Source organism: Mustela lutreola, chromosome 2, assembly GCF_030435805.1.
Source record: "Mustela lutreola isolate mMusLut2 chromosome 2, mMusLut2.pri, whole genome shotgun sequence".
In the NCBI taxonomy this organism is placed as follows: Eukaryota; Metazoa; Chordata; class Mammalia; order Carnivora; family Mustelidae; genus Mustela; species Mustela lutreola.
Genome location: NC_081291.1, coordinates 40,521,883 through 40,546,032, shown reverse-complemented (window position 1 = coordinate 40,546,032; position 24,150 = coordinate 40,521,883). Strand labels below are relative to the sequence as shown.

Sequence of the window (24,150 nt, the reverse complement as noted above, 5' to 3'; positions counted from 1 at the left end):
CCTGGAATTTGCTGTGACTGTGCACTAGGCCTTGCTACGTGCCGTTCTCTTTGCAGTGCTCTTCCCCTAATCATTCCCTTAAGACTCTGCTCAGGGATGCCTAGGTGGCTTGGTTGATTAAGCATCCAACTCTTGGTTTTGGCTGAGATCATGATCTTGTGGTCATGGGATCGAGCCCTTGTGTCAGACTCTGAGCTCAGTAGGGAGTCTGCTTCAGATTCTTTCTCCCTCTCTCTCCTGCTCTCTCTCTCCCTCTCAAATAAATAAAATCTTAAAAAAAAAAAAAAAAAGACTCTGCTCGAATGTTATTCCTTCCATGCTCAGTATCCCCCCAACTCTGCGCTAGGTGTTAACTGCTTCTTTCATTGGCTTGCCTAACACTTTGTATATATCTCTAACATAGAGGTTTGAAAACATTTTTGACAAAGATCTGAAGTAAAACGTTCATTTTATTTTATTTTTAAAGATTTTACTTATTTATTTGAGAGAGAGAGATCATGATAGAGGGGAAGAGGAGCAGAGGGAAAGGGAGAAGCAGGATCCCTGCTGAGGAGGGAGCCTCACTTGGGTGTTGATCCCAGGATTGAAGGCAGATGCTTAACTCACTGAGCTACCCAGGCACCCCCAAAAATTCATTTTATATTGCAACACAATAAACATATACTGATATAAGAAATTAAAATAAGGGATGCCTTGGTGGCTCAGTGTGTTAGGCCTCTGCCTTCGACTCAGGTCATGATCTCAGGGTCCTGGGATTGAGTCTCACATCGGGCTCTCTGCTCAGCAGGGAGCCTGCTTCCTCCTCTCTTTCTTTGCTTGCCTCTCTGCTTACTTGTGATCGCTCTCTGTCAAATAAATAAATAAAATCTTTAAAAAAAAGAAATTAAAATAAGATTTTGTAAAACAGTATTTATCTTAATATGCACTCTGATATTCTTTTTTTTTTTTTTAAAGATTTATTTATTTGTTAGAGAGAGAGAGAGCAAGAGCGCACACAAGTAGGCAGAGTGACAGGCAGAGGCAGAGAGAGAGAAGCAGGCTCCCCGCTGAGAAAGGAGCCCGATGCGGGACTCGATCACAAGACCCCGGGATCATGACCTGAGCCAAAGGCAGCCGTTTAACGGACTAAGCCACCCAGGCGTCCCTATGCACTCTGATATTCTATTTCATTTTTTTAAAAAAAATGCTAGCTAGCTGTGACTTTTTTTTTTTAAGATTTTAATTATTTATTTAAGAGAGAGAGAGAATGCAAGCAGGGAGAGTGGGGGAAGGAGAAACAGATTCCCTGCTGACCAGGGAGCCTGATGATGCCTAACTCAACCCCAGGACCCCGGGATCATGACCAGAGCCAAAGACAGCTGCCTAACCAACTGAGCCACAGAGGCTCCCCTAGTTGTGACTTTCTAAATCTACTATGATATAAACACACAGCTCCAGTAAACTTTTCTCCTATCACATTGTAATTTTATATTTATCTCCTCAATTAAATTGTAATCTGTTTGGGGGCACTGGGTGGGTTTATCGGTTGGACATCCGACCCTTGGTCTTAGCTCAGGTCTTGAGCTCAGTTCTCGATCAAAGGGTCATGAGTTCAAGCCCTGTGTTGGGCTCACCACTAGGTATGGAGCCAACTTAAAATAAAATTTAAATTTAGGGTTGTGTTTTATTTATCATGTGTCTCCACATTTATCATGTGTCTCCAAAAGCAACTAGTGACTTTAGCACTTAATAGATCTCAATAAATATTAATTGAATGAATGAATACAAAGACCTATTGCCTTTGATTGTCCTTCTCCAATATTGATCCAATCATTAATATCTAGATAAATACAAGTCAGCAGGATCAACTGTTGAATCAAAAGAATACCATATGGGAATTAATTAACGTCAACACAATATCTTGCCATATACATTAAAAATTAGCTAAAAATGGATCATATATCCTCACCTGGCTGAGAGAGAAATCATGTCTCTCATGTTTCTTTCTTTTTTTTTTTTAAAGATTTTATTTATTTATTTGGCAAAGAGAGAGCACAAGAGAGCACAAGCAGGGGGAGCAGCAGAGGGAAAGGGAGAAGCAGGCTTTCTGCTGAGTGGGGAGCCCAAAGCACAGCTGGATTCCAGGACCCCAGCATCATGACCTGAATCAAAGGCAAACACTTAACTGACTGAGCTACCCAGGTGCCCCTTTTTAAAATAAGGACATTAATCTACCCTCAAGCTTAATTACTTTCAAAGTACACACCTTCTAATACCATGACGGTTAGGATTGCAACATATAAATTTTGGAGGGACACAAACATTCAGTCCCTACATTATAAAACCCAAAACTATAAAATGTTTGGATGAAGACACATGAGAAAATCTTTGCAACTTGGGATAGGCAGTCACTTCTTAAAACACAAAGCATAAAACAGAAAAAGAAAAAGTTGACAAATTGGACTTTACCAATATAAAAATTTTTGTTCTTGGCAAATGCATTAATGGAGTACCATTAAGACAACAAAAAAGCAAACCATAGACTAAGAAACTATATTTGCAACACATATATCAAAGGACTTATACCCAGACTATGTAAAGACTTCCCAAATTCAGTAGTAAGGCATTAACAACCCATTCTTTAAAAAAAAAAAAAAATGGGCAAGAGGTTTGAACATTTTACTCACGGAGACATATGAATGCCAACTGAATACATGGGATGACTCATTAATTACTAGGAAAATGCAATTTAAAATCACAGTAAGATGCCACTTCATAATCACTAGATTGGCTAAAATTAAAAGGATTGTCCATACAATCTAGGCAAGGATGTGGAGCAACTAGAACTGCTCGTGGGAATATAAATGGTACAATCAATTTGGGAAACAGTTTAGCGATTCCTTAAAAAGTTAAACATACACAGGCTGTACTACTCACCTAAATCATTCCTAATTTTTGCCCAAGATAAATTTTTAAAAATGCCCCAAAACTTGCTTATGAATGTCCATAACAGCTTTATTTGTAAAGTCCAAAACTGAAGACAAGCAAATCCATCAGCAGGAGAATGAACAAACATATTAGGGTTAGTCCATAGAAGGAACTATTACTCAATAATAAAAAGGAATGAACTATTGAGACATGCACAATGTGGGTTAGTCTGAATTATGCTGAGTGAAAGAAGTCAAGCAAGAAGAATACCTATGGTATGACTTGATTTATATAAAATCCGAGAACTTGTAAACTCATATAAAGTAACAGGAAGGAGATCGATAGTTAGCCAGGGATGGGGATGGAGAATAAGACAGATCAAAAGGGAGAAATGAAGAGACTACTATTAAAGGTTATAAAAATGTTTGTTACCTTGGTTTCAAGTGAGCATACACAAGTTACAACCAATCAAATTGCACCTTTTAAATACAAGAAGTTTATGGTTTTTCCATTATTAGCATAACAAAGTTGTATAAAAATAGTAGTGACTATCTAAATGTAAGTCACAAACGCAACAAACAAAACAAAAATCTAAATCCAAAATATAGTGTATTTAAAATGCATACCTTAGAAAAAGGAAATAAGCGGTAATAGAATTCAAAGTATTGGGGACTCTTTGGAGATCAATAAATTAAATCACCCAACTGTGATTTACTTATATTTATATGATATTTATTTTTATTTATTATATATTATATTTATTTGTTATATAAATACATTATATAATTCATTTATAATTGAGATAATAGCCTATAGACCAGAGTGTAAATGTCACACAGCTTGATTATATAAAATATACATATATATTATATAATATAAAATAATAATGACTAATATTAATCTAGTGGTGGGAGAAAAGTCAATAGGAGGATGTATAAGAATGCTAACTTCTAAATATTTTGTGCAGGCCCTTCGTTTTTTTTTTTCTTAAAGATTTTATTTATTTATTGACACAGAGACAGTGAGAGAGGGAACACAAGCCGGGGGAGTGGGAGAGGGAAAAGCAGAGAGACGGATGTGGGGCTGGATCCCAGAACCCTGGGATCATGACCTTAGCAGAAGGCGGATGCTTAAGGACTGAGCCACCCAGATGCCCCAGGACCTGGGGGCTAATTCAAATTTTCCCAAATGAAGCAAAGACAAAGAGGACAAAGGGGAAGAAGAAGGAAAAGAAGGAAGAGGGACAGGGAAAAAATGGGTGGGAGAGAGGGAAGGAAGAATTATTTTCCTTCCTTTTTTAAAAATTTGAATTCCATTAGCTAACATATAGTACGTCATTAGTTTCAGATTTATCATCACCAGTGCTCATCACATCACGTGCCCTCCTTAATGCCCATCACCCAAATACCCATCCCCCACCTAAGAATTATTTTCATAACTAAAATAAGATCATAGATATTAAATTTTATTTTTTACTGACATGAAAGAATTTATCAGTTGCAGACAATAAAACAAAGATTTGAGTACAAGTGGTTTATTTGGGGCCAAATCCAAGGAAATGCTCGTACAAGAGTGGAAAGTGAGGCAGGAAAGGGAAGCCAATGAAGAAATGTATCATCAAGAAAGTCACTATTCTGTGAGTGGTTTGAGCTGCCTCTCTCTCTCTCTCTCTCTCTCTCCCCCTCGGTGGAGAATTCTGGGACAAACAGCCAAGAGTTACCCAACCTGAGAGGAGAGAGAACCGGGGTATGTACCCACCAATTTCCATCAATCAGTGGTTGAAGGGTACTATCATGTGTTCATTTTCCAACACTTCCAGCCTTCCCATAGGTGAGCAGAGCAGACTACAGTGGAAAAGGAGCCTTTAGCCATGGAGTCACAGGGGCTGGAAATTAGATTTCTTGCTGGTATGTGTGGAAATAATGTGTGCTAAGGGAATAGGGAGTGCATCCTGTACTAGTCATCCATTACATGCCAGATACTGTGGGATCTGAACAGACAGATGGCAACCTTGAGAAGTTTAAATTTCCACTCACTTGAACACAGCCTCTTAGTTTTATGTTAACTCTCTCCTGCACCACCATGTGCATGCAAACACTAGCAAAATTTTACAAACAACTATCGAGTCTTAAACATTTAATATAGCAAAGCTGGTATCAGCCCTTTGATTTTTCCTTTAACTCTGCATGCTTGCAATCATTTCTAATAATGATAATTTAGATGCCGGAGAACTCAGCTTCCTAGTATGACATTTAGACTTGCTTTGTAGCAAGATCCAAGGTAGCAATTCTAAAAAAGAAGTGCTATTATTTTGATAAGATCTAAATGCTCAGTAAAGAGACAAGCACAGGTATTCCCAGGAGTCTCTTTATAGTTGTAGACTAAGAAGCCTAAGTAAGATACATCTATAATCATGATTTTGACTGTCACCTCTGAGAGTCTATGTGGACTGTAGAGCAGAGGGATGGTGATAAAACACTCTTGTTCAACAGTTTATGAGAATGATCCTCCCTCCCCATGATCCATTCCTATTAGTTGGTGAATCACTTCTTGTATGAGAGCTTCATTTGGTTAAGAGTGGTTTTCAGTGAGGGGGGGAAGATACATTACAGTTGTTTTAAAACATACACCAGGAGAACAATTTTCTTGATGTCTTGACCCAGGTTGACAATACCATTTTTCAGCTGGACATGGAGACAATGTATTTTTCCAAAGATGGAATGATTCTGTTGGAATGACATGAAAATTTTATGGCTGGAGTCCTAGAAGGATGTGTGGTTTTCAATAAAATATTAATGAAAAAAAGCATTGTTAAAATGATACATTTCCCTTGGCATCGTTTAAGCCTTGAATTCAGAGCTATTTTTGGACTTTTCACTTACATGAGCCAATACATTCTTTCTCTGTCTCCCTCTCTCTATGTCTCTTTCTCTGTATTAATTTGAGTTGTATTTGCTGTCCCTTGAAATTTAAAGAGTTATAACTACTGTGGAAATTGGTAACAGGCATAGTGTGGTTTCCAGGCAGCCAAAATCCCACAAATGTCCACAACAGAGCCATCAAAAACAGATTATGGAAACAGAGCATTTAGGAGGAAAGGAAGTTAAACATTATATAACCCAACTATGTCACTTTTTGGACAAATAAGTAAATCTCTAAGAAACTCGATGAATCAATACACTTTCAATGAATGAGACTTTAGAGGATAGGGTATTATAATCCAGAACAATGAATATTTATAAAACACACAGTTTTTGAGAACAACACTCAAAGTCAATACAGTGTGTCATGAAGCTTTGTGGATAAGAACTGGTCCCAGCTTATGATACAGCAGAATCACTTCATTCTCAATAAATACATTTTGAGCACTAGAAATGGTTTAGTCATTGAGTTAGGCAATGGTCACAGAACAAGGAGCAAGATCACTAAGGACTACACTGTTCTCAAGGAACACTGTGTCTAGTGGGGAAGACAGTCAGTAAAGGAAATGTTTGACCCCTCTAAGTATTACTGTTATAATACATACTGAAAAGAGAAAGTACAGGTTGATATGAGGGAGGGTAAGAGGAAGACCTGCCCTTATGGGGGCATCCAAGAAGGCTTCCATGAGAAAATGGTATTTCAATCAAGATCTGAAGGATACTAGCAATTTGCCAGGTGAATTTGCAGGTCGGAGGATTCCAAGCACGTGCAGAGCCCCTCTGTGGGTAAGAGCTTGGCTTATTAAAAGAGAAAACGAATCAGCGAAAGTGATTAATTAGGAGAGTGGGAGAGCAAAACTCCAACAAGGCCAGGCAGCTAGGAAGGAGGTAGATCACACAGGGACTTCCTGAGCTGTTTGGAAAGAAGTGTGGGTATTACCATAGAAGCAAAGGGGAACCACTGAATGGCTTCATAGAGGTGGGGTGGGTTATGGTTTGGTGGGGGCCAGAGTAAATAGGGAGAGAAGACCAGCATTAGAACAATAATCCAGGCCAGAGATCACAAGACCCCAGACAGTAATGGTTTGAATGGAGGCAACAGTAAAGAAAAAGACAGGAAGCTGACTCAGTTAATATTCTGGAGGTAGAAGCAATTACACCCTCTGCCTTTCCGGTACTAATTTAATTTGTATATGGTCACTCGCAATTTGAAGGGTCTTTGCTGCTGCGGAAACCGGTACCAGGAGTGGGCTATTTTAGTGGGGGGAGCGATGATTCAGGGAGGAGGGTGGTGTGCAAGGATGGAGGGAAGCAGACAGGAGTAATGGCCAGGTTTCTGGGGTGAGGCCGCAGGTGGAGCTGGTGACATTTACCAACTTACAAAACAAAGGAAGAGAAGGACAAATTGGTTGCCATTCCTTCTGATACTCTTTAAAAACCAGTTAGACATTTACTTAGTGGAGTTAGAGGACCACAACAAGGAATTTTTAAAAATTTGAAATTCCATGTTTCTGTTTATTCCTTACCACAATCCAGGAGGAGGGTCTTCCCCAGCCCTGCCATTGTAGGTGGGAAGTCTGAAGTGGAAAGCGGGTCACTAAGGATTGGGGGTGGAGGGGCTAGGACTTAAATTCAATATTGTCTACATGAGGGTCCTGAAGCTTATATGTCTTAGTAATTGGATGTGGGCTCCCAGTTATTCCAGAAAACCATACCCAAGTATCTTAACATTTTAAAATGTTTTAAAATATAAGGAGGAGCACCTGGGTGGCTCAGTCATTGAGCGTCTGTGTTCGGCTCGGGTCATGATCCCAGGGGCCTGGAATCGAGTCCTGCATCAGGCTCCCTGCTGGATGGGAAGCCTGCTTCTCCCTCTCCCACTCCCCATGTGTGTGTTCCCTCTTGCATGGCCTTTCTTTGCCAAATAAATAAAATCTTTAAAAAAATATATAAGGAGGGAACTTAGTGGATGCATGGAGTATCTTGTGCTGATTTTAAAAAGAGACCAGGGATTGGGCGAAAAGCCTTTGTACAGACACAAAACTCTTGGCACTCTTCAGTTATTTTTGATATGTGTTATTAGCTTAACAATTCCATTTTAATTCTGCCAAATAACATGTAGGAATGGGAAGAACTGATTTTCACATCCTCCAAATTCTCATTGTACCTCAAACATATAAATATCCTTGAAACCAAACAACGTATGATTTATAGTATGGCATTAAAAATTTTTGTTTTGAATTTTATGCGGCTTGAACTCACAACACTGAGATCAGTAGTCTCGTGCTCTACTGACTGAGCCAGCCAGGTACTGCTATAGTACGGCATTTTTAAAAACAAAGCAAAGTTTTAAAGACTTTTAAAAATAGGCTAAGCTACTTATTAAACCAAATATTTCTTTATCAGTTCTTTTTTTTTTTTTTTAAAGATTTTATTTATTTATTTGACAGAGAGAAATTACAAGTAAGCAGAGAGGCAGGCAGAGAGAGGAGGAAGCAGGCTCCCTGCTGAGCAGAGAGCCCGATACGGGACTCGATCCCAGGACCCTGAGATCATGACCTGAGCCGAAGGCAGCGGCTTAACCCACTGAGCCACCCAGGCGCCCTCTTTATCAGTTCTTAAGAGGAAGGACTTAAATATTACGATTTTATATTATAAAATTGCAAACTTGAAATCTCATGAGAAAAGAAACACACTTCCAAAGTAACACCAAAAGACATGTCTTTTTTTAAAGCTTTTAATTTAAAAAAAGGGTAAAACAGGAGATGGCATTCAAAAAGACAAGTAATTAAATCATAACATTTCTGTTTCTTTTAAATGATGTAACAATTCATTTTCTTGGAAGTATTGTTTTTTTAATGCTCATTTCTTCCTAAAGAAAAATTCCTAAAAAATAAGTTTTCCAACATATAAAAATCCACACAGGGTCTCCTTGGGAGCAATAAACAATGGTGCACTTTTCAGTGACAACACAAACGTGTAAACCTAATGATGCAGAAACCGCACTGACTCTTACATGTTCGTTCAGATGGTTATACGCACACATACATGCTTAATCTTGAGGACTCAAGAGAGTATTTCCAGCTTTAACCTGTGAAGAACAGAAACTAGGATAACTTTCTCTGTTTGGCAGTGAAATCTTATCAGCTTCAAACACCAGCCCTGCAGCTGTGAAATGAGTTGACCTAAGATGTCACTGTCTAGAATTCTTCAATTCACAGAGCATGACAGATTACCAGGGCTCTTTCCTTAAAAGGCATGTAGGGTGTGTGTGTGTGTGTTATCTATGTATGGGTTGTGTGATTTAAAAAAAAATTTTGTGAAGTTCTTATCATAAAGATTCCATCTAAGGATTAGAACTTCCTTCAACCTGTGGAGGGATCCCCGAGTTCTGTCATCTGTCATTAATGCCAAGCCTCTTGGTACTACTCAGTAGCTTACATCAAAGACAGGAAGGGAAAGGCAAAAATGAAAAAAAGGAAGATAAAAGAATAGGACCCAAGAAACAGAAAAACCTAAGAAAGCTTGCCTGCCATACCACTCAGTGAGGATAAAATAATTTGTATCCCCATGACATCCAACATTTTTTAGTCATGAAATCATGTTTATGGTGGTTCATCCAACATGTGCAATCTATCTTTTTTTTGTATAAATATTGGGCAACAGTTATACATAAATCTAAATTTCTGTGAATGTTGTCCTCTCTTGTGGGTGGGTGGAGGGATTATTCTATTACTGGATCACTATTTTGTGACATCAGTAAAGTCTTGTATGGCTGGCCTGTTTTATGAACACCATAGGGGTAATAAGATAAATACTCTCAAACCTTGATGAGTCCATATAAACATCCATTTTGATGATAAATCCAGTCATAGTCACAACAAGTCCCAATGGAAGCACTATGTAACAGAGACTTCAAATAAACAGTGAAGCTGGAGTGTTCTCCCCTAAATGCTAAATTATCATTCAGGAAGTTGAAGGAAAACTTAAACAGATTTTCTAGCCAGTTAATTTTTTTTAAACGTTGAAATTTTTAATGTAAGTCACAATTTTTGAGATTTGTACTGCAGAAAAGCTCATCAAGAAAAATATTATAAGAATAGTGACCCTACTATAGAAAGTCTCACTCTCAATGCATACAAAAATACATTTTTCTATTGGCAAGTGTTCTTTCATTCTTCAGTGGAACTCTGTAGTCATATGCATTGACCAGAATTCTGAAGGAAACAAGAAGAGGAGATAGAGAACCAGTCTCATACTCTTCCCAATACAGATACAACGTGCCATATGGAGCAACACAACCTTTGGCAAACTTCAGACCATAGACTGCATGATTTAGGAGTCCACTGAATTAAAATTTACAGTTCCCAGATTTCTAAGGTGCTAATGTCATAGTTGTCTGGAAATTATCAAAGGCAGAGAAAATACTGCCTCATGGTAACATACCAAATAGAAAATAATTCGCACTTTCAGGCAGCAGAGATTGGAACAGCAAATGTTCTCCAAATTCTCCACCATACTCACCTCAAATTTCAGGATAGCATAAAGAAATTCCAAGGCAGGAAAGCATACCAAATTCTAGTTTCACATTCTCATACTGCATCATTCTAGAATGTTCTAGAATTCTCTCATGGACGTTTGTTAGAAATCCAATTCTGGGTATTTAGACCAGAACCAATAGTCAAGACTATTGGGTAAACCAGACTCTGATAAAAGAAAAGGTGTTGCAGAATTCAAAGCCTTTACAGCAGATTTTTTGTGGAACTCACTGAAGGAGGAAAGGAACTTCTTTAGGTCGGTAAGTCATCAACAAATCTGAATGACATTCGTTGGGTTTACTGGCCATGCCAAACAAGTAAGAAGACTGGAACAGAAGTCAGGGAATTCTGGCTCTTTCATTAAAACCCCATTTGTGGGTATGTAGAATGCTTTCTCTCCCATCCAAAAGACAATCCAAAAATTGCCCCAAGGCCTTTAGATATAAAATAATAAATGACATCACCTTTAATGGTGAAATGAGGAAGCAGAAAATATAACAGTGAAGAGTTCTACATCATACTGGTAATTTCCTTAGCAAAAATAACAAATCACAGGCCATCAAACTGATCGAAACGAAAGTACGGGCCATTCCTCTAACATTTCACAATTTGTTATTACCATAATGGTGCTGTATACCAATATTCATTATATTTATATATTTCTTTGGAGTGCTAAGATTTTCACATTTTTTTCAGCATAAGACTTTTTCTATGGATATAGTACCTATGACACTGAACTGGGTTCTAGTACATAGAATACCACATTTGTACTAACAAAATATTATTTTTCATTTTATACTTTTCTTTATCTTTTTATCTTTGTCTATCTTTATCTATTTGTACTTGTCTTTATCACTGTCTATATATGATGAAAAGTATTTAATATTTTTATTTCCAAAAATTTGTCTGCAATACAGGATTTGTGTTACCCTGTATGTTATGTTAACTGTATGTCTTACAGAACAGCAATTATATTGGGTGTCCTTGTTTCTTTGTAAGAAGAAGACCTAAGACCATTAGGCTGTTGTGAACATCAAAATCATTTCTGCACAAGTTTTCTGAGATAAATAAAGCCTTATGCAAAATGCTCTTACCCTGATACCAGCTACAGGTGCAGCTAGGGATTAAGTCAGCTCCCTTGGGGGAATATAGAATTTCCTCTACTGTAGCTAGGTGATAAGACCTGCTTCGTTCCTTGGCTAACAGCTGGGTAACCCTAGAGAAGGAAAATTATTTAAAGGGCCCTTTCTAAGGCTAGTATGAAGGTGAATTTTTTTGTCAGTGGAATCAGCTGAAATATCTATTCTGTACACATGAGTTTGAAGTTGGCCTTTAATTTCCACCTGTTGCCCAAGAGTTTAAAGAAGAGGGAAGGTCACCCTTACTAAGAGATAAAATGTTTTTGTCTGTAGGTAAACACAAAATCACATCTCTGTTAAGGTGACCCCTTGGGTTTAGCATAATTATTGAATTTCCTTTCAGAAGGTATGGTTGCATAAATATTTCTTATGATTTAATCTTCCGCTAATCTAAACAACTTTTCTTAAAAAAAAAAAAAACCAGATATGCTCCATCCTTTAACACTGCCAATCAGCAGAAATCTGAATACTTCTGCCAGACGTATTTTAAATAAAGCACTGTAAACATAATCATTTTCTCTAAATTTTCATCTCTACAGAAAAATCTCAGAGCAGGTGCCAGCTTTCACTCAACTACTGTTTCACATATGTATTACAATGGAAAAGACAACCAGTGAGTAAATATAGAAGTAGGGAAAAAAGGCTGGAAGCAACCCCCCATTGAAATAACAATCTTTCCACCAGTTGGTAGGATTATGACTAATCTAATTTTGATTTTGGTCCATGGACCTGTATTCCCTACACATTTTTTTAAAGATTTTATTTATTTATTTGACACACAGAGAGAGATCACAAGTAGGCAGAGAGGCAGGCAGAAAGAGAGGGGCAAGCAGGCTCCCTGCTGAGCAGAGAGCCAACGTGGGACTCGATCCCAGGAACTTGAGATCATGACCCGAGCCGAAGGCAGAGGCTTAACTCACTGAGCCACCCAGGCACCCACCCCTACAAATGTTTAACATTCTCTGTTGTACAACAAGCATAGATTCCTGTTATAACAAGAATATGGGGGTGTCTATTGCATAGGAAGAGTCTCAAGAATACTAGATTAATATACAACAGGAGATGGCACTGACGTGGTTTCAGACGTTTAACAGGCATTGGAAGGCTCACAAAATTCCTTTTCATGGCTAGCTCCACCTGCTTGAACAATATGAATTGAGTAATAATACAACTAAAAAAAACCCCAAAGAGATAAATAGCAATTTAAAAAAAATTAAAGCATATTTCCTTTTAGGGGCAACAAAATGAGCAACATGTAATGAGGCCTTTTAAACTCAACCGTCACAGAGCACCATTAAATATTCACACGAAAGAGATCCAGGCAGCTTAAAGATGAACGCTGCCTTGTTCCCGAGAGGCCTAATCCATTTGCGACAACATGAAAAATATTCAGTGCATCTGGTTGGGGCCCACATGGATGATGACGTGTTTCTCATAAGCCCTTTTCATTGTTTTCTCGATTTGCTTCAAAAACACTTGTGGGATTCGTCCACATAAAGTGTGCACAGTCTCCAAAAACTTCAGCTGGAGCGGGTAATACATGGATTGAAAGAGATTGTCTTGAAAGGGAAACTGAAAAAGGATTTTTTAAATGATAGAAAATGTTTAGTGACTGAAATGCCATTTACAATGCAAACAACATTTACTAAAGAATGAAACAGGGAATTAAGCATGCCGGCATGGGTTAGACATTGGATGGAGATTCAACACCTGATTCAATCCTGTGCAATCCCAGGCAATTACTCACCTTCCCTGGGCCTCAGTTTCTTTCCCTCTTTAAAAAAAAAAATGATTTATTTGGGTCCTTAAAGCTCTTAAAATCTAAGATCAAAATGTGTCTTCAAGAACAACATATTTTCTATATAGTAGGCTCTTGCTGAAGAAAAGCAAGGTGTAACTAGAGACTTGAAATCTACTGCATTAAAACATTGAATTCTCCATATTTTTTTTGTATTTGTTGCAACTTATTTTAAGATTTATTTATTTGAGAGAGAGAGAGAGAGCGAGCGCGAGCGTGCACATGCATGCATGCCCGTGGCAGGGAGGGGGACAAAAGAAGAGGGAACAAGAGAATCTTAAGCCAACTCTTTCGTTAGTGCAGAGCCAGACATGGGGCTAGGCTTCATGACCCTGAGATCATGACCTGAGCTGAAACCAAGAGCCGGACTCTTAACAGACTGAGCTATCAAGCACCTGTTTTTTGCAAAAATTTTTTTTTTTAAGATTTTATTTATTTGACAGAATGAGAGATCACACAAATAGGCAGAAAGGGAGGCAGAGAGAGAGAAGGAAGCAGGCTCCCAGCTGAGCAGAGAGCCTGATGCAGGGCTCGATCCCAGGATCCTGGGATCATGACCTGAGGGGAAGGCAGAGGCTTAACCCACTGAGCCACCCAGGCACCCCACGTTTGTTGCAATCTTAATAAAGAAACTTTAAGGTATGTCCATAGTAATCTCATGAAGTCCAGAGTTTAGCCATTAAATAAAATCTATCATCACTGAACTTCATGTTAATAATTCAGTTATCAAATATTGGTTGTTGGGTTTTTTCCCACTTAATGTTGGGCTTTTGATTTGATTTGATTTTTAATTCTCTTATTTTCCCATGGAAGGTGTTTATGAGAAGAATTTCCCAAAATAAATCTTTCTGTCCACTTACTCATGAGCATGTTCAAATTTTTATTACAATCTGGTTGAAATGGAAAAGGCTTCCAATAGGTCAAGTCAAAGATTCATTGTTGGCAAGGAAATTTTATACAGAAAGACGAGGAAAAAAAAAAAAGGAATGAAAGAAAGGTGAAAGGTCAGTACACGCTTGCGTGGCAGCAGAGTGGGTGGGTGTCTAGTTTCCTAGAACAAGTTTTAATCCCTTTAAAGTTCATTGGAAATATTGCTTAAGCATGTTTATCAGAAATGTGAATTTCTTCCTGGAAGGAGATTATGCATTATGTAACACAAAAAGGACCATATTTGGGACAACAGTTTTCTTTCCCAGCATAATTTAGACCACTGATAAACTCTTTTTTGGTCATGGTGTCCCTAGTGACAGGAAGAGAATAGGTCAGCCTGGCCCAGTGGAGAGTGTGGAAACATATCTTCTAAGAGGGAGCCTATGCTTTTCCCATTTCAGGATGGGGTTGGTCATATTCCTGCTTGAAACGCCTGAAAGAAAATGGTCCTTATAGGCCCACGTGAGGATCACTACTGGGTGTATTTGGCAGGATCATTTATGACCCAATTATTTGGCTTTCTCACTGCTCCTCCAGAAAGCAAACAAGACTCAGGGTAACTCAAGAACCACAGTTGCTCAATTCCAGACTAGGGCTGACAGATCTCAGAAGAAACCCAACGCGCCTCTGACGGACTGCGGCAAACTCATCTACTTCTGTTTGTACTCTTCAATGCTTCTGCCCTGGAGTCAGGGTTTGAATATCTGAAGTGATGCTATCGCTAACTACAGAACAAATTTTCTGTGTAATTAAATCACCTGGTCTTTGAAAACCAACAGCAGGAAAGGAGAAGGAAACGGTGTTAGCTTACATGCAGGCTAAACTCATTCCCTGCAGAGAAAATTCTGGGAATTCCAGAGACTCTCCTTAGGAAGCTGCACATTTTTCACACAGAAAAAAATGTGTTCCTGTGTCTCAGGATTCGCTTCCGCCAAAGCCCATTTGTGAAACTCCGAGGGTTTGTGGATTTTTAAGAAAAATACTTCTAACAAAGTCTATATACTTTATGTCTGGGGTCAGCAAATCTGTTCTATAAAGGGCTAGACTATAAATATGTTAGACACTGTGGGCCACACAGTTTGTTTTAAATACTCATCTCTGCCATTGTGGCTTGAAAGCAGCCACAGACCAACACACAAATGAATGGGTGTCACTGCGTCCTGACATGACTTTATTTATGAACGCCGAAATTTGAATTGCTTATAAATTTTTCATGTCATGAAATATCTTTTTTCCCCCAATGATTTACAAACCTGTTCCCAGCCCACATGTCTTACAAACACAGGCAGCAAGGGAGATCTGGCCAAGTTTGCTGACCCCTACTCTAGGTCTTGGAATTACCGTTTCAAAAGGGACATCCTTGAATCTCTGTTGCTGGTTCCCCCTAGTGATCTCAAGGTAAAAAGCAATGTGGAAAGTAGCGTTTCCCCAAGTGTGGGATGAGAGGCAAGAGCTGGCAATATCTGGCATTTTAGGCAATAAGCCCCAAAGTAAGTTTCTTTCAACCTTCCCATTTACTGCAAGACGATAGTTCCCAGGCATCTTTCATGTCTCAACACTTTGCTAATCAATTTCTCCAAGGCAGTAACTGGAGACCCAAGGCTGTGAGAAGTCTAGCTCCAGGCCAAAATCCTATGTGTGGTCTTTCAGACTCAACTATGGGTAATGACAAGGCTGCTGGCAGTCCTTTGGAGGGATGGGGAGCTGCCCTCCTGACACCAGATTTGTCAGGGTACAGGTACAGGGTCAAGAACTCAGGCCCCTGCCCCCAGCCAGCCACGTTCAAATGCGTATCTATCCCAGACACCTCCATTTGGAGGCTTCCTGGGAAAGGAGGAGTACCTTTCTACTCCTCCCTCCTTCCCCCTTCCCTGGCCTACAGGTCCACAGGGATGCAGGAGCCTTGAGACGATCTCTGCCTGTTGACCAGTACTCTTTGGTGGGTATGGATGCAACACAGGGGAGCGGGTGCCTCTTTTTGCCTCTTGCTGGCATTGCTGCAGTATGTATAATAAAGACTTGATTTTTACTTTTAGTTTGATCCCTCGTCCTAATTGACCACCTCCACACTGGATTGCTCAACAGAAGGCTGGCAACCAGGCAACCCACTCAGCTTGAGTTGAATAGTATCATTTTGTTCTTATTTTTTGACCTTTACCCTAACACATTCCTCTTTGCTATGGCAAACAACAGCAGATTTCTTTCTGGGTCTTTCACATCCTCCTTAAATGAACTTACTTAAAGCCCCCCCTCCCCTCAAAATGAATTACTTACTTGTAAAGATGAAGAGTGGCCATAATATGAGAGGGCAAGTGGACACAGTGAAGTGGTGCCTGAGACTGGGGACAGGGGTGGAACTCAGTGCTTTGGGGGAATTCTTGTGCTACGGACAAATGCACCTGTCCTGCTCCATGTGGAGTACGCATGCGTCTGCTCCATGGGGTGGGGGGAGGAGCACACTTACATCCCGTATTGCTTCATAGAGCGCTTTGAAAGTGGGTTGCTTATCGTCATGGTAGACGCCTCGGTTCCCGTGCAGGACAGACACGCCTTCCCGCTCAGCTTCTTTGCAGTTACTTCCGTACATGCAGTGATCAGGGCGGTAGTTCCACTGGCAGGGGAACACATACAGACACTCTGGTGGGGACAAGAGAAAGACGTGTCTGCAGTCAGTGCCCGCTCTCCTCTGTGTGCCTTGGGCTTAAACCGTGTTCCCAAAACTGCACGCCACATGTGATTTCAGTGCTTGTGAGTGTGACTGGGACTCACGCCTCAACCTTCACCGTATTTTGTCCATATTCTGAGATCAGGAACTGAAGGGGCACATACTCATGATGCTGTAGGTTTTACCCCCCAAAAAGGAGGGCAAAGCATCAGGGACAAGGAGGCCAACAAGGTCAGCAGACAGCCTGGGTCCAGATCCCCACTCTCTCACTCAAAAATGCCACAACCTAGGCCCAGCCATTCATTCTCCCCATGCTTCACTTTCCTCATCTGTAATATGGATAGGACAGGAACTCCCTCTAATCGTGATGATTAGATTTTAAAAACACAGGTAAAAATGCTCTGCTGAAGGCCAAACACAGTGGTGGTCAGCAGTGTTAGCACTTATAATCAACTCCTGGGGAAGGTTTTATGAAACAGAGAGACTTGAAAAATTGCAATCAAGATTGAAGCAAAGGTTCATCTTTAGATTAAAAACCAACCAATAAAATAAAAATGAAGGAAAAAAAAAACCAGAAGAAAACTACAACAGTAAAAGGGAGCCCCCCCACCCCTGCAAAGAGCAAAGAGGGAAAGAAGTGTCTGTGTCAAGGAGACTACACGCATTGTGGGTGAGCATGCGCACACTTGTGTTCTTATACTTGTATCTCTAATCTGGCGGTTCTTCGTTGGGAGCCTCCCTGGGGGGGGGGGGCATTCCGCAATGTCTGGAGGGAGACACTGTTGTCATCCATGGAGGAGGCCTCTACTGGTCTCTCGTGGGTGGAGACGGGAGATAGCCTACACATTCCACAATGAACAGGGCAGCCTCCGCAAGAGTCGTAGTGCCAAGGTTGAGAAACTTGGCTCTGATCCTGTTGGACGGCTAGGATTACAAAATTAGCAACAAATTCATGATCCCTGAGCTTCCTGGCTCCTCAGCTAGAGGCCTTTAAGGCCTGGGGCAAGGGCAGCAGGGATCAGAGCTCTCTGAGTGTGTGTCACTATTCCCCAGAAAGCCCCCCTGTGAGAACACAGAAGCATTAGAGCAAATCAATGACCACTGTCAGAAAAGGAACACGGAGGGCGCCTGGGTGGCTCAGTGGGTTAAGCCGCTGCCTTCGGCTCAGGTCATGATCTCAGGGTCCTGGGATCGAGCCTCGCATCGGGCTCTCTGCACAGCAGGGAGCCTGCTTCCTCCTCTCTCTCTCTGCCTGCCTCTATGCCTACTTGTGATCTCTCTCTGTCAAATAAATAAATAAAATCTTTTAAAAAAAAAAAAAAGAAAAGGAACACGGAGATGTGTTTGTGGGTTGCGTTGATGGCTATCCCTCCTCATGGAAAGGACCACTACTTAGAGACAGCTTCCAGAGAGCTTTGAGATGGAAAGCAAACAAGGGAGAGATCATCACACATCCCTTCTGGTGGCCTGCGGGTAATAATTCTACCACTCAGTCTTAACGGGCCATGGTGAAACCCAGGCATCCTCCAATTCCTAATCATTCACGACATCCTGAGAGATTGTCCTCTTCCTTTTCTCAGGAAAAACCCTTCCCACCGCGATGCTGCTCTTTTTTTTTTTTTTTTTTTTTAAGATTTTATTTATTTATTTGACAGATCACAAGTAGGCAGAGAGGCAGGCAGAGAGGAAGGGAAGCGGGCCCCCTACTGAACAGAGAGCCCGATGCGGGGCTTGATCCCACGACCCTGGCACCATGACCTGAGCCGAAAGCAGAGGCTTTAACCCACTGAGCCACCCAGGTGCCCCCGCAATGCTGCTCTTAACCTGCCTTCGCTTCCACACTTGCACAAATATAATCTCCCGTAGCTGGGAGAGAGCAGTGCTCATTCTGAAGTCACATTATCTACAATTAAACTCCTCTTGGATTCGGGTGATTTTTCTGCACTCCGGTGCAGGGGGTGGGCATGAGGATTTTGTGAGGGAAGATATCTAAAAGTGCTTGTGTGCTTTTAAGCTGCGTCTGACCTCATACCAGGGGTGGCCTATCGTAACCTTCTGAATCACATCGCTCAGTTATGATACCTGCCTGGGTATTTGCAATTGAATCCCTGTTTAAGCACCTGCTAATGTTCCCTGCTGAGTGAATTGCCCTAGAATCCATCTCTGTTTTTGTAAATATGCTGATTGAATCAACAAATATTTATTGAGTTCGGGCTAAGTATGCAGTGGACAAAGAAAATCTGGTTCCTGCCTTTATGGCATCTAAGATTGGTGATGGAGGTTTGCGCCTCTTCACAGATAGTGCAGCACCCCCGGACAAAGGAAATCTTCCCTTTCTTTGAAGCCTCCTTAGAGGACCACGCCCAGTGAGGGCCCTCCAAGGCCGATGATGAAATAGAAAGGCTTTGAAATCAAACAGATGTATGTTCAAAGTTGGCTCCCACCACCTCCTAGATCCATAACTTGATGAGTTACCAGGACCTCAATTTAGAATCAGTAAAAATATGCCAAATTATCTGGGGTTGAACTCCAGCTTTATTATGCTAATAGTGAAACGGCTGAGGGAGGCAGCTCTGGAGTCAACCCACTGGCTTTAACTGAGCCACCCGGGTACCCTTGGAGTCAACCCAGTGGCTTTGAATGATAAAACTGCCACTACTTGTATGAACTCAGCCAAATTATTACGTAATATTTCTGAGTCTGAGTTTCATCATCTGTGAATGGGGGAGGATTGTAAATATCTCGTCCAGTAGGATTCTGGGCAGTACTAAGTGAACTTATAAATACAAGTATTTGGAACAGCACATGACACATAGGAAGCATGTAATAACCGTAAGCTGTAATCATGACTGTGAGCATTGTAATTGTTATAAGAACTATTGCATTAGGTCACTGGAATAATAAAACAAAATAAAGGGAATGAGCTCAGCATAGTTCTTGACACACAGTACCTTGGTAATAAATGTTTTACTCCAGTTGTTTCCAGACAAGCAGGTGGCCAGACATTCTTAACCTTTAATGGATCACAGATCTCTCTCAGAGTCTAATGAAAGCCTTAGACCTTATCATTGGAAAGGTACAACTGGGCCTATCTAAGAACGTTTGCTCATAAGTTTAGAGGTTTATCGATTTCCTAAAGACCAGCTTAAACCCAGCTGTTGAATCTCAAAAATGAAACTAGATTCCAGACAGAATTCAATTCACATCTCTACAATCCCCTTCAGGATTTTTCAGAGGAAGAAACACAAAATACATTGAGCATGTAATTGAAAGAAGAATTCATTCACACAATGCAAGACATTGGTGTTGCTGGATGATAAGGCTCTGCTCCTGCCCTTAGGGAATTTATACTCTTGTAAGGGAGACATGTTTTTTTTTTTTTTTTTTTTTTTTTTTTTTTTTATCAGAGTTCATAGAAAGGATGTTTCAGTAAAGTTTCATCTAAACTCAGACTTATAGACTAAGGATGGGATTTTGACAGTCAAAAATGGAGGACTGGAGGAGGATTCAAGGAGGAGAAGAAAATGGCCTGATCCTGGTGAAGAGTTTGGAAATCAGCATGTGCTTTACGAAAGATAAGCTATTTAATTTTGCTGGGATAAATTCTGTCTCTTGAAAGGGGTAAGATAACAGCAGCAAAGCTGTCATATAAATAGACTGCTTTGACCTAAAATATTCAAGAAATATGTATCTATGTTGGATTGCAAGTAACTAACTTCGATTCCAGCTTGAAGAAAAAAAAAAAGAAGAAGGAAAAGAATTTTCTCTTTCGAAAAAGAGGGAATAGCTCAAAAAAATCAGAGGTAATGCTGAACCCAAAGTGGGGCAGCTCCTGGACTCTGACAGGTGGGCACTAATTAACGTCAGCTTTTCAGCACTGCTGCCAACACCGCCAACATCACGCCTGGGCTCCTTTCTGCTCCTGGATCCCCAGACTCAGGTTCATAGGATATGGTCTGACCGGGTGAGTGGGAGTCAGGAGCAGACGGAGCTCTAGGACTGCATGCAAAAGCATGTGGGGGGCGGGGGTGGGGATGGAGAGAAGGGGAGGGGGAGAGAGAGAGAGAGAGAGAAAGAGTGGCCTTGCTCTTCTGGCTCCGGATGACCAGATCATGGGTAGTCTCCCATCCAAAGAGAAATCATTTTTAGCTGGGCCTGGAATCATTTTCTAGGTTGGGCTAGGCACATCTCTCTCCTTCTCTCTCTCTCTCTCTCTCCAAAAATATGAATTAGGAAGCAAAGGGGGCTGTTACCAAACATGCTTCATCAATGGCTGTGGGTTTGTAAAGCGGTGTGTAGGCTCAGGGTTGGGCCATGTGAAACAGAATGCTGAGAAACAGAACAGAATCAGGTAGGCACGGAGAGGGGCAAGGATGGCAGAGGCCATGGGGCCTCTGAGGGAGGAAGAGGTCAGCTTTGGTCCTTAGCAGTTTCTCAAAGCTAGTTCCCAAGAGGCCTAGGATGACGTGAACTGTGTGTTCCCAGGGCCACCCCCTGGTCCCTTCCTTAGCTGGCCTGAGTTTTGTTCCCTGAAACCTAAACATATTAATCAAAGCATATCTTTCTGTGTAGCGTGCTCTTCTGGCTTCGGTCAAATTTACCCTTTCTAGAGAACTCTGCTCTCAACCTGAATTTACACGCAGAGCTGTGAGCTCTGTCTTCCACCCCTTCAAGGAGCTATCTTGGCTCACCTGCCAGGAAATGTCCCATGGGCTGAGGGACCTGCGTGTCCCTCCTGAGCTTTAGCTCTCTCCTCCTGTCTAGTACCCAGCTCTACAATTACATACCCACAGAAATTTACTATCTAATTATGGCAAAAGTTTTAAAATATTTTTAAACGAATGACTTTTATTTTTAAAAGTCGATTATTGGCTACAGAAGGCTATAATAATAATAATACCACTCCAGACATGTACTCAGGTTTTTTGTGCACCCCCACCCCTTTTTTTAAGATTTTATTTATTTGTCAGAGAGAGAGATGGAGAGGGGGAATAAGCAGGAGGGGAGCAGCAGGCAGAGGGAGAAGAGGCTCAATGTGGGGCTGGATCCCAGGATGCTGGGGTCATGACCTGAGCCAAAGGCAGATGCTTCACCTACTGAGCCACCCAGGCGCCCCTTGTGCGTTGCTTTTTTATCCATGGCAACCCAAAGACCATAACAATAAGAGTGTTCATCTCCCTTCTCCAGGCCAATCTCCTCTCCTGCCTCTCCCTCCATCCTTTCTAGGGATAAAAATGACCAATCTTTTTTCTAAATAGTTTTTTGGCTAATAGAAAATGATCACAATATAAACAAAGAAAGAGCTTATCATGTGAAGGGTATCAATGGGTTTCAGTTCAAAGGACTCATATTTAATGAAGTATGAGAAAGGACGACCGAATGCAGGTCACACAAAGAACCATCAAGGAGTCACCTAAGAACTCGCCGATCGAAAGCCAGAAAACTTGGTTATTGGCACTCTTCAGAACCAGGGTTTAGAACAACTTCAAAGTATTCGATGAGATTCGAGTACTCAACGGATTTAAGATGGGGCGTACAGAAGCCAACAAACTCAGCTGGTTTTCAGCTCCAATTAAAGACAAGGGCTCCTGTCTAATTGCAAAGCTGCTTACAACTGCCTTCAAGTATTATTTACTCACTGATCACGTCCTCAAATAATCTGCGACAGGCTAAGAGGATTTGTGGGGAGGAAACTGTGCGCATCTTTAGAATTCCTGCTTGGGAATATGTCCAGATGGGCTTCTAAAAGATAGTTTCAGTCACATAAGAGAGAGGAAAATGCATTATGTAAAGGACAAATAATTCAGTGCAGAGATACATTTTGGGATGTCCCCGTCAGCTTTCTAGGACTGCCCCTCTCTTAGAACTTTCCCTCTCCCCCAAACCCAGAGGGCGGATGTCAGAGCCATCTGGGTTTGTATCCCTGCTCCGTCACTTGTTAGCAGTGCTGCAAATTACCAAACTCTTTCCCTTGGCATGTTTGTTGGTAAAATGGGGATTATATTCTCAGGGTGGTTGTTAGGATTAAAGAAGATGATGCTTAGATCAGCACCTGGCACTGAGTAAATAATAAACGTCAGCCATTATTTCTTAGCGGCCCGCTCCTGACCTAGCTGACCCACACTGGAACCATCTGGTTTCTCCCCCAGGGGAATCTGGAACGTGGCTGGAGTTCATCTTTGCACATGGCGTAACCTGGAGTATGAAACGTGTGGTACTTTGAGGAGCAGAGAAAGAGGTCCACAAAGAGGGGAATAAGCAATGTCAGTTAGAGAAAGCAAGCCCACGCTGGCCTCCCCCTCATTCTCCCTCTCCTGCCTCAGGTCCTGGGCCCAACCTGCTGGCCTTCCTGCCTCAGTTTCTAGCAGACACCAGTTTGCTAATAAAAAAGTATGCTTTGGGGACACCCGGGTGACTCAGTGGGTTGAGCCTCTGCCTTCGGCTCGGGTCATGGTCTCGGGGTCCTGGGATTGGGCCCTACATTGGGCTCTCTGCTCGACGGGGAGCCTGCTTCCCCCCCCTCTCTCTGCCTGCCTCTCTGGCTATTTGTGATGTCTGCCTGTCAAATAAATAAATCTTAAAAACAAAAAAAAAGTATGCTTTGTACTTGGACTAACTCCAGGAGTCTTTTACATGCAACCAAGAGTCCTAACCAATCCATCTACACCTAGAAAAAAGATGAAATCTGCATAGGAAGAAAAAGGAGGAGGCACCTTAACAGTTCATTACCAGGAACCTTAAAGTTCCTGTTACTGTCAGAGGGAAATGGATTAAAACATGCCACCAGCAAAGAGCCAAGACTTTGAATCTAATGAATTCGTAGTGGGAATTTCCCCAGAAACTCTTTCAATCTGCTTTTTTTTTTTTTTTCTTTCCCAGGATTTGCTCCTCCTAGATCCAAAGACCTATGGGATTAGGTTATTTCAGAGTTTAATTAAAAAAAAAATTCAAGTACATAGTAGGTGCTTCCCGAGTGACAGGTTATCATAGGTGGAAGCCTTTACAGATAGGAGTTTCTAGTTTAGGATTTTGTAAAGACAAAGAAATGAACTCAATAGGTCTGGGTAATGAGTGCTCCCCCCACCCCCTGCCAAAGATCTTCCTCGAGAAGACATGGTTTTGATTTTAGCAACGTTAAATAAGGTTTTAGCAAAGAAGAAAGAAAAGAGGAAATTTTATTAGTTTTAGGCGTCAACAACAAAAAATACAGATCAGAAATTTTCATCTCCCTTCCTCCCCCAACTCCACCAAA

The 24,150-nt window shown here is 41.1% G+C and overlaps 1 protein-coding gene across 1 annotated transcript in view; it reads right to left on the bottom strand.

Moving 5' to 3' along the window:
- Positions 1-8,661: 8,661 nt before the first annotated feature.
- Positions 8,662-24,150, bottom strand: part of GXYLT2 (glucoside xylosyltransferase 2) — a 92,471-nt gene continuing 76,982 nt past the window's right edge. Inside the window, exons 6-7 of the mRNA XM_059161512.1 lie at positions 16,698-16,870; positions 8,662-13,077 (exon numbers count right to left, since the gene is read on the bottom strand). Of these exons, the coding sequence (XP_059017495.1) occupies positions 12,895-13,077; positions 16,698-16,870 (356 nt within the window). The 3' untranslated portion in view covers positions 8,662-12,894. The remainder of the gene's footprint in view (positions 13,078-16,697; positions 16,871-24,150) is intronic.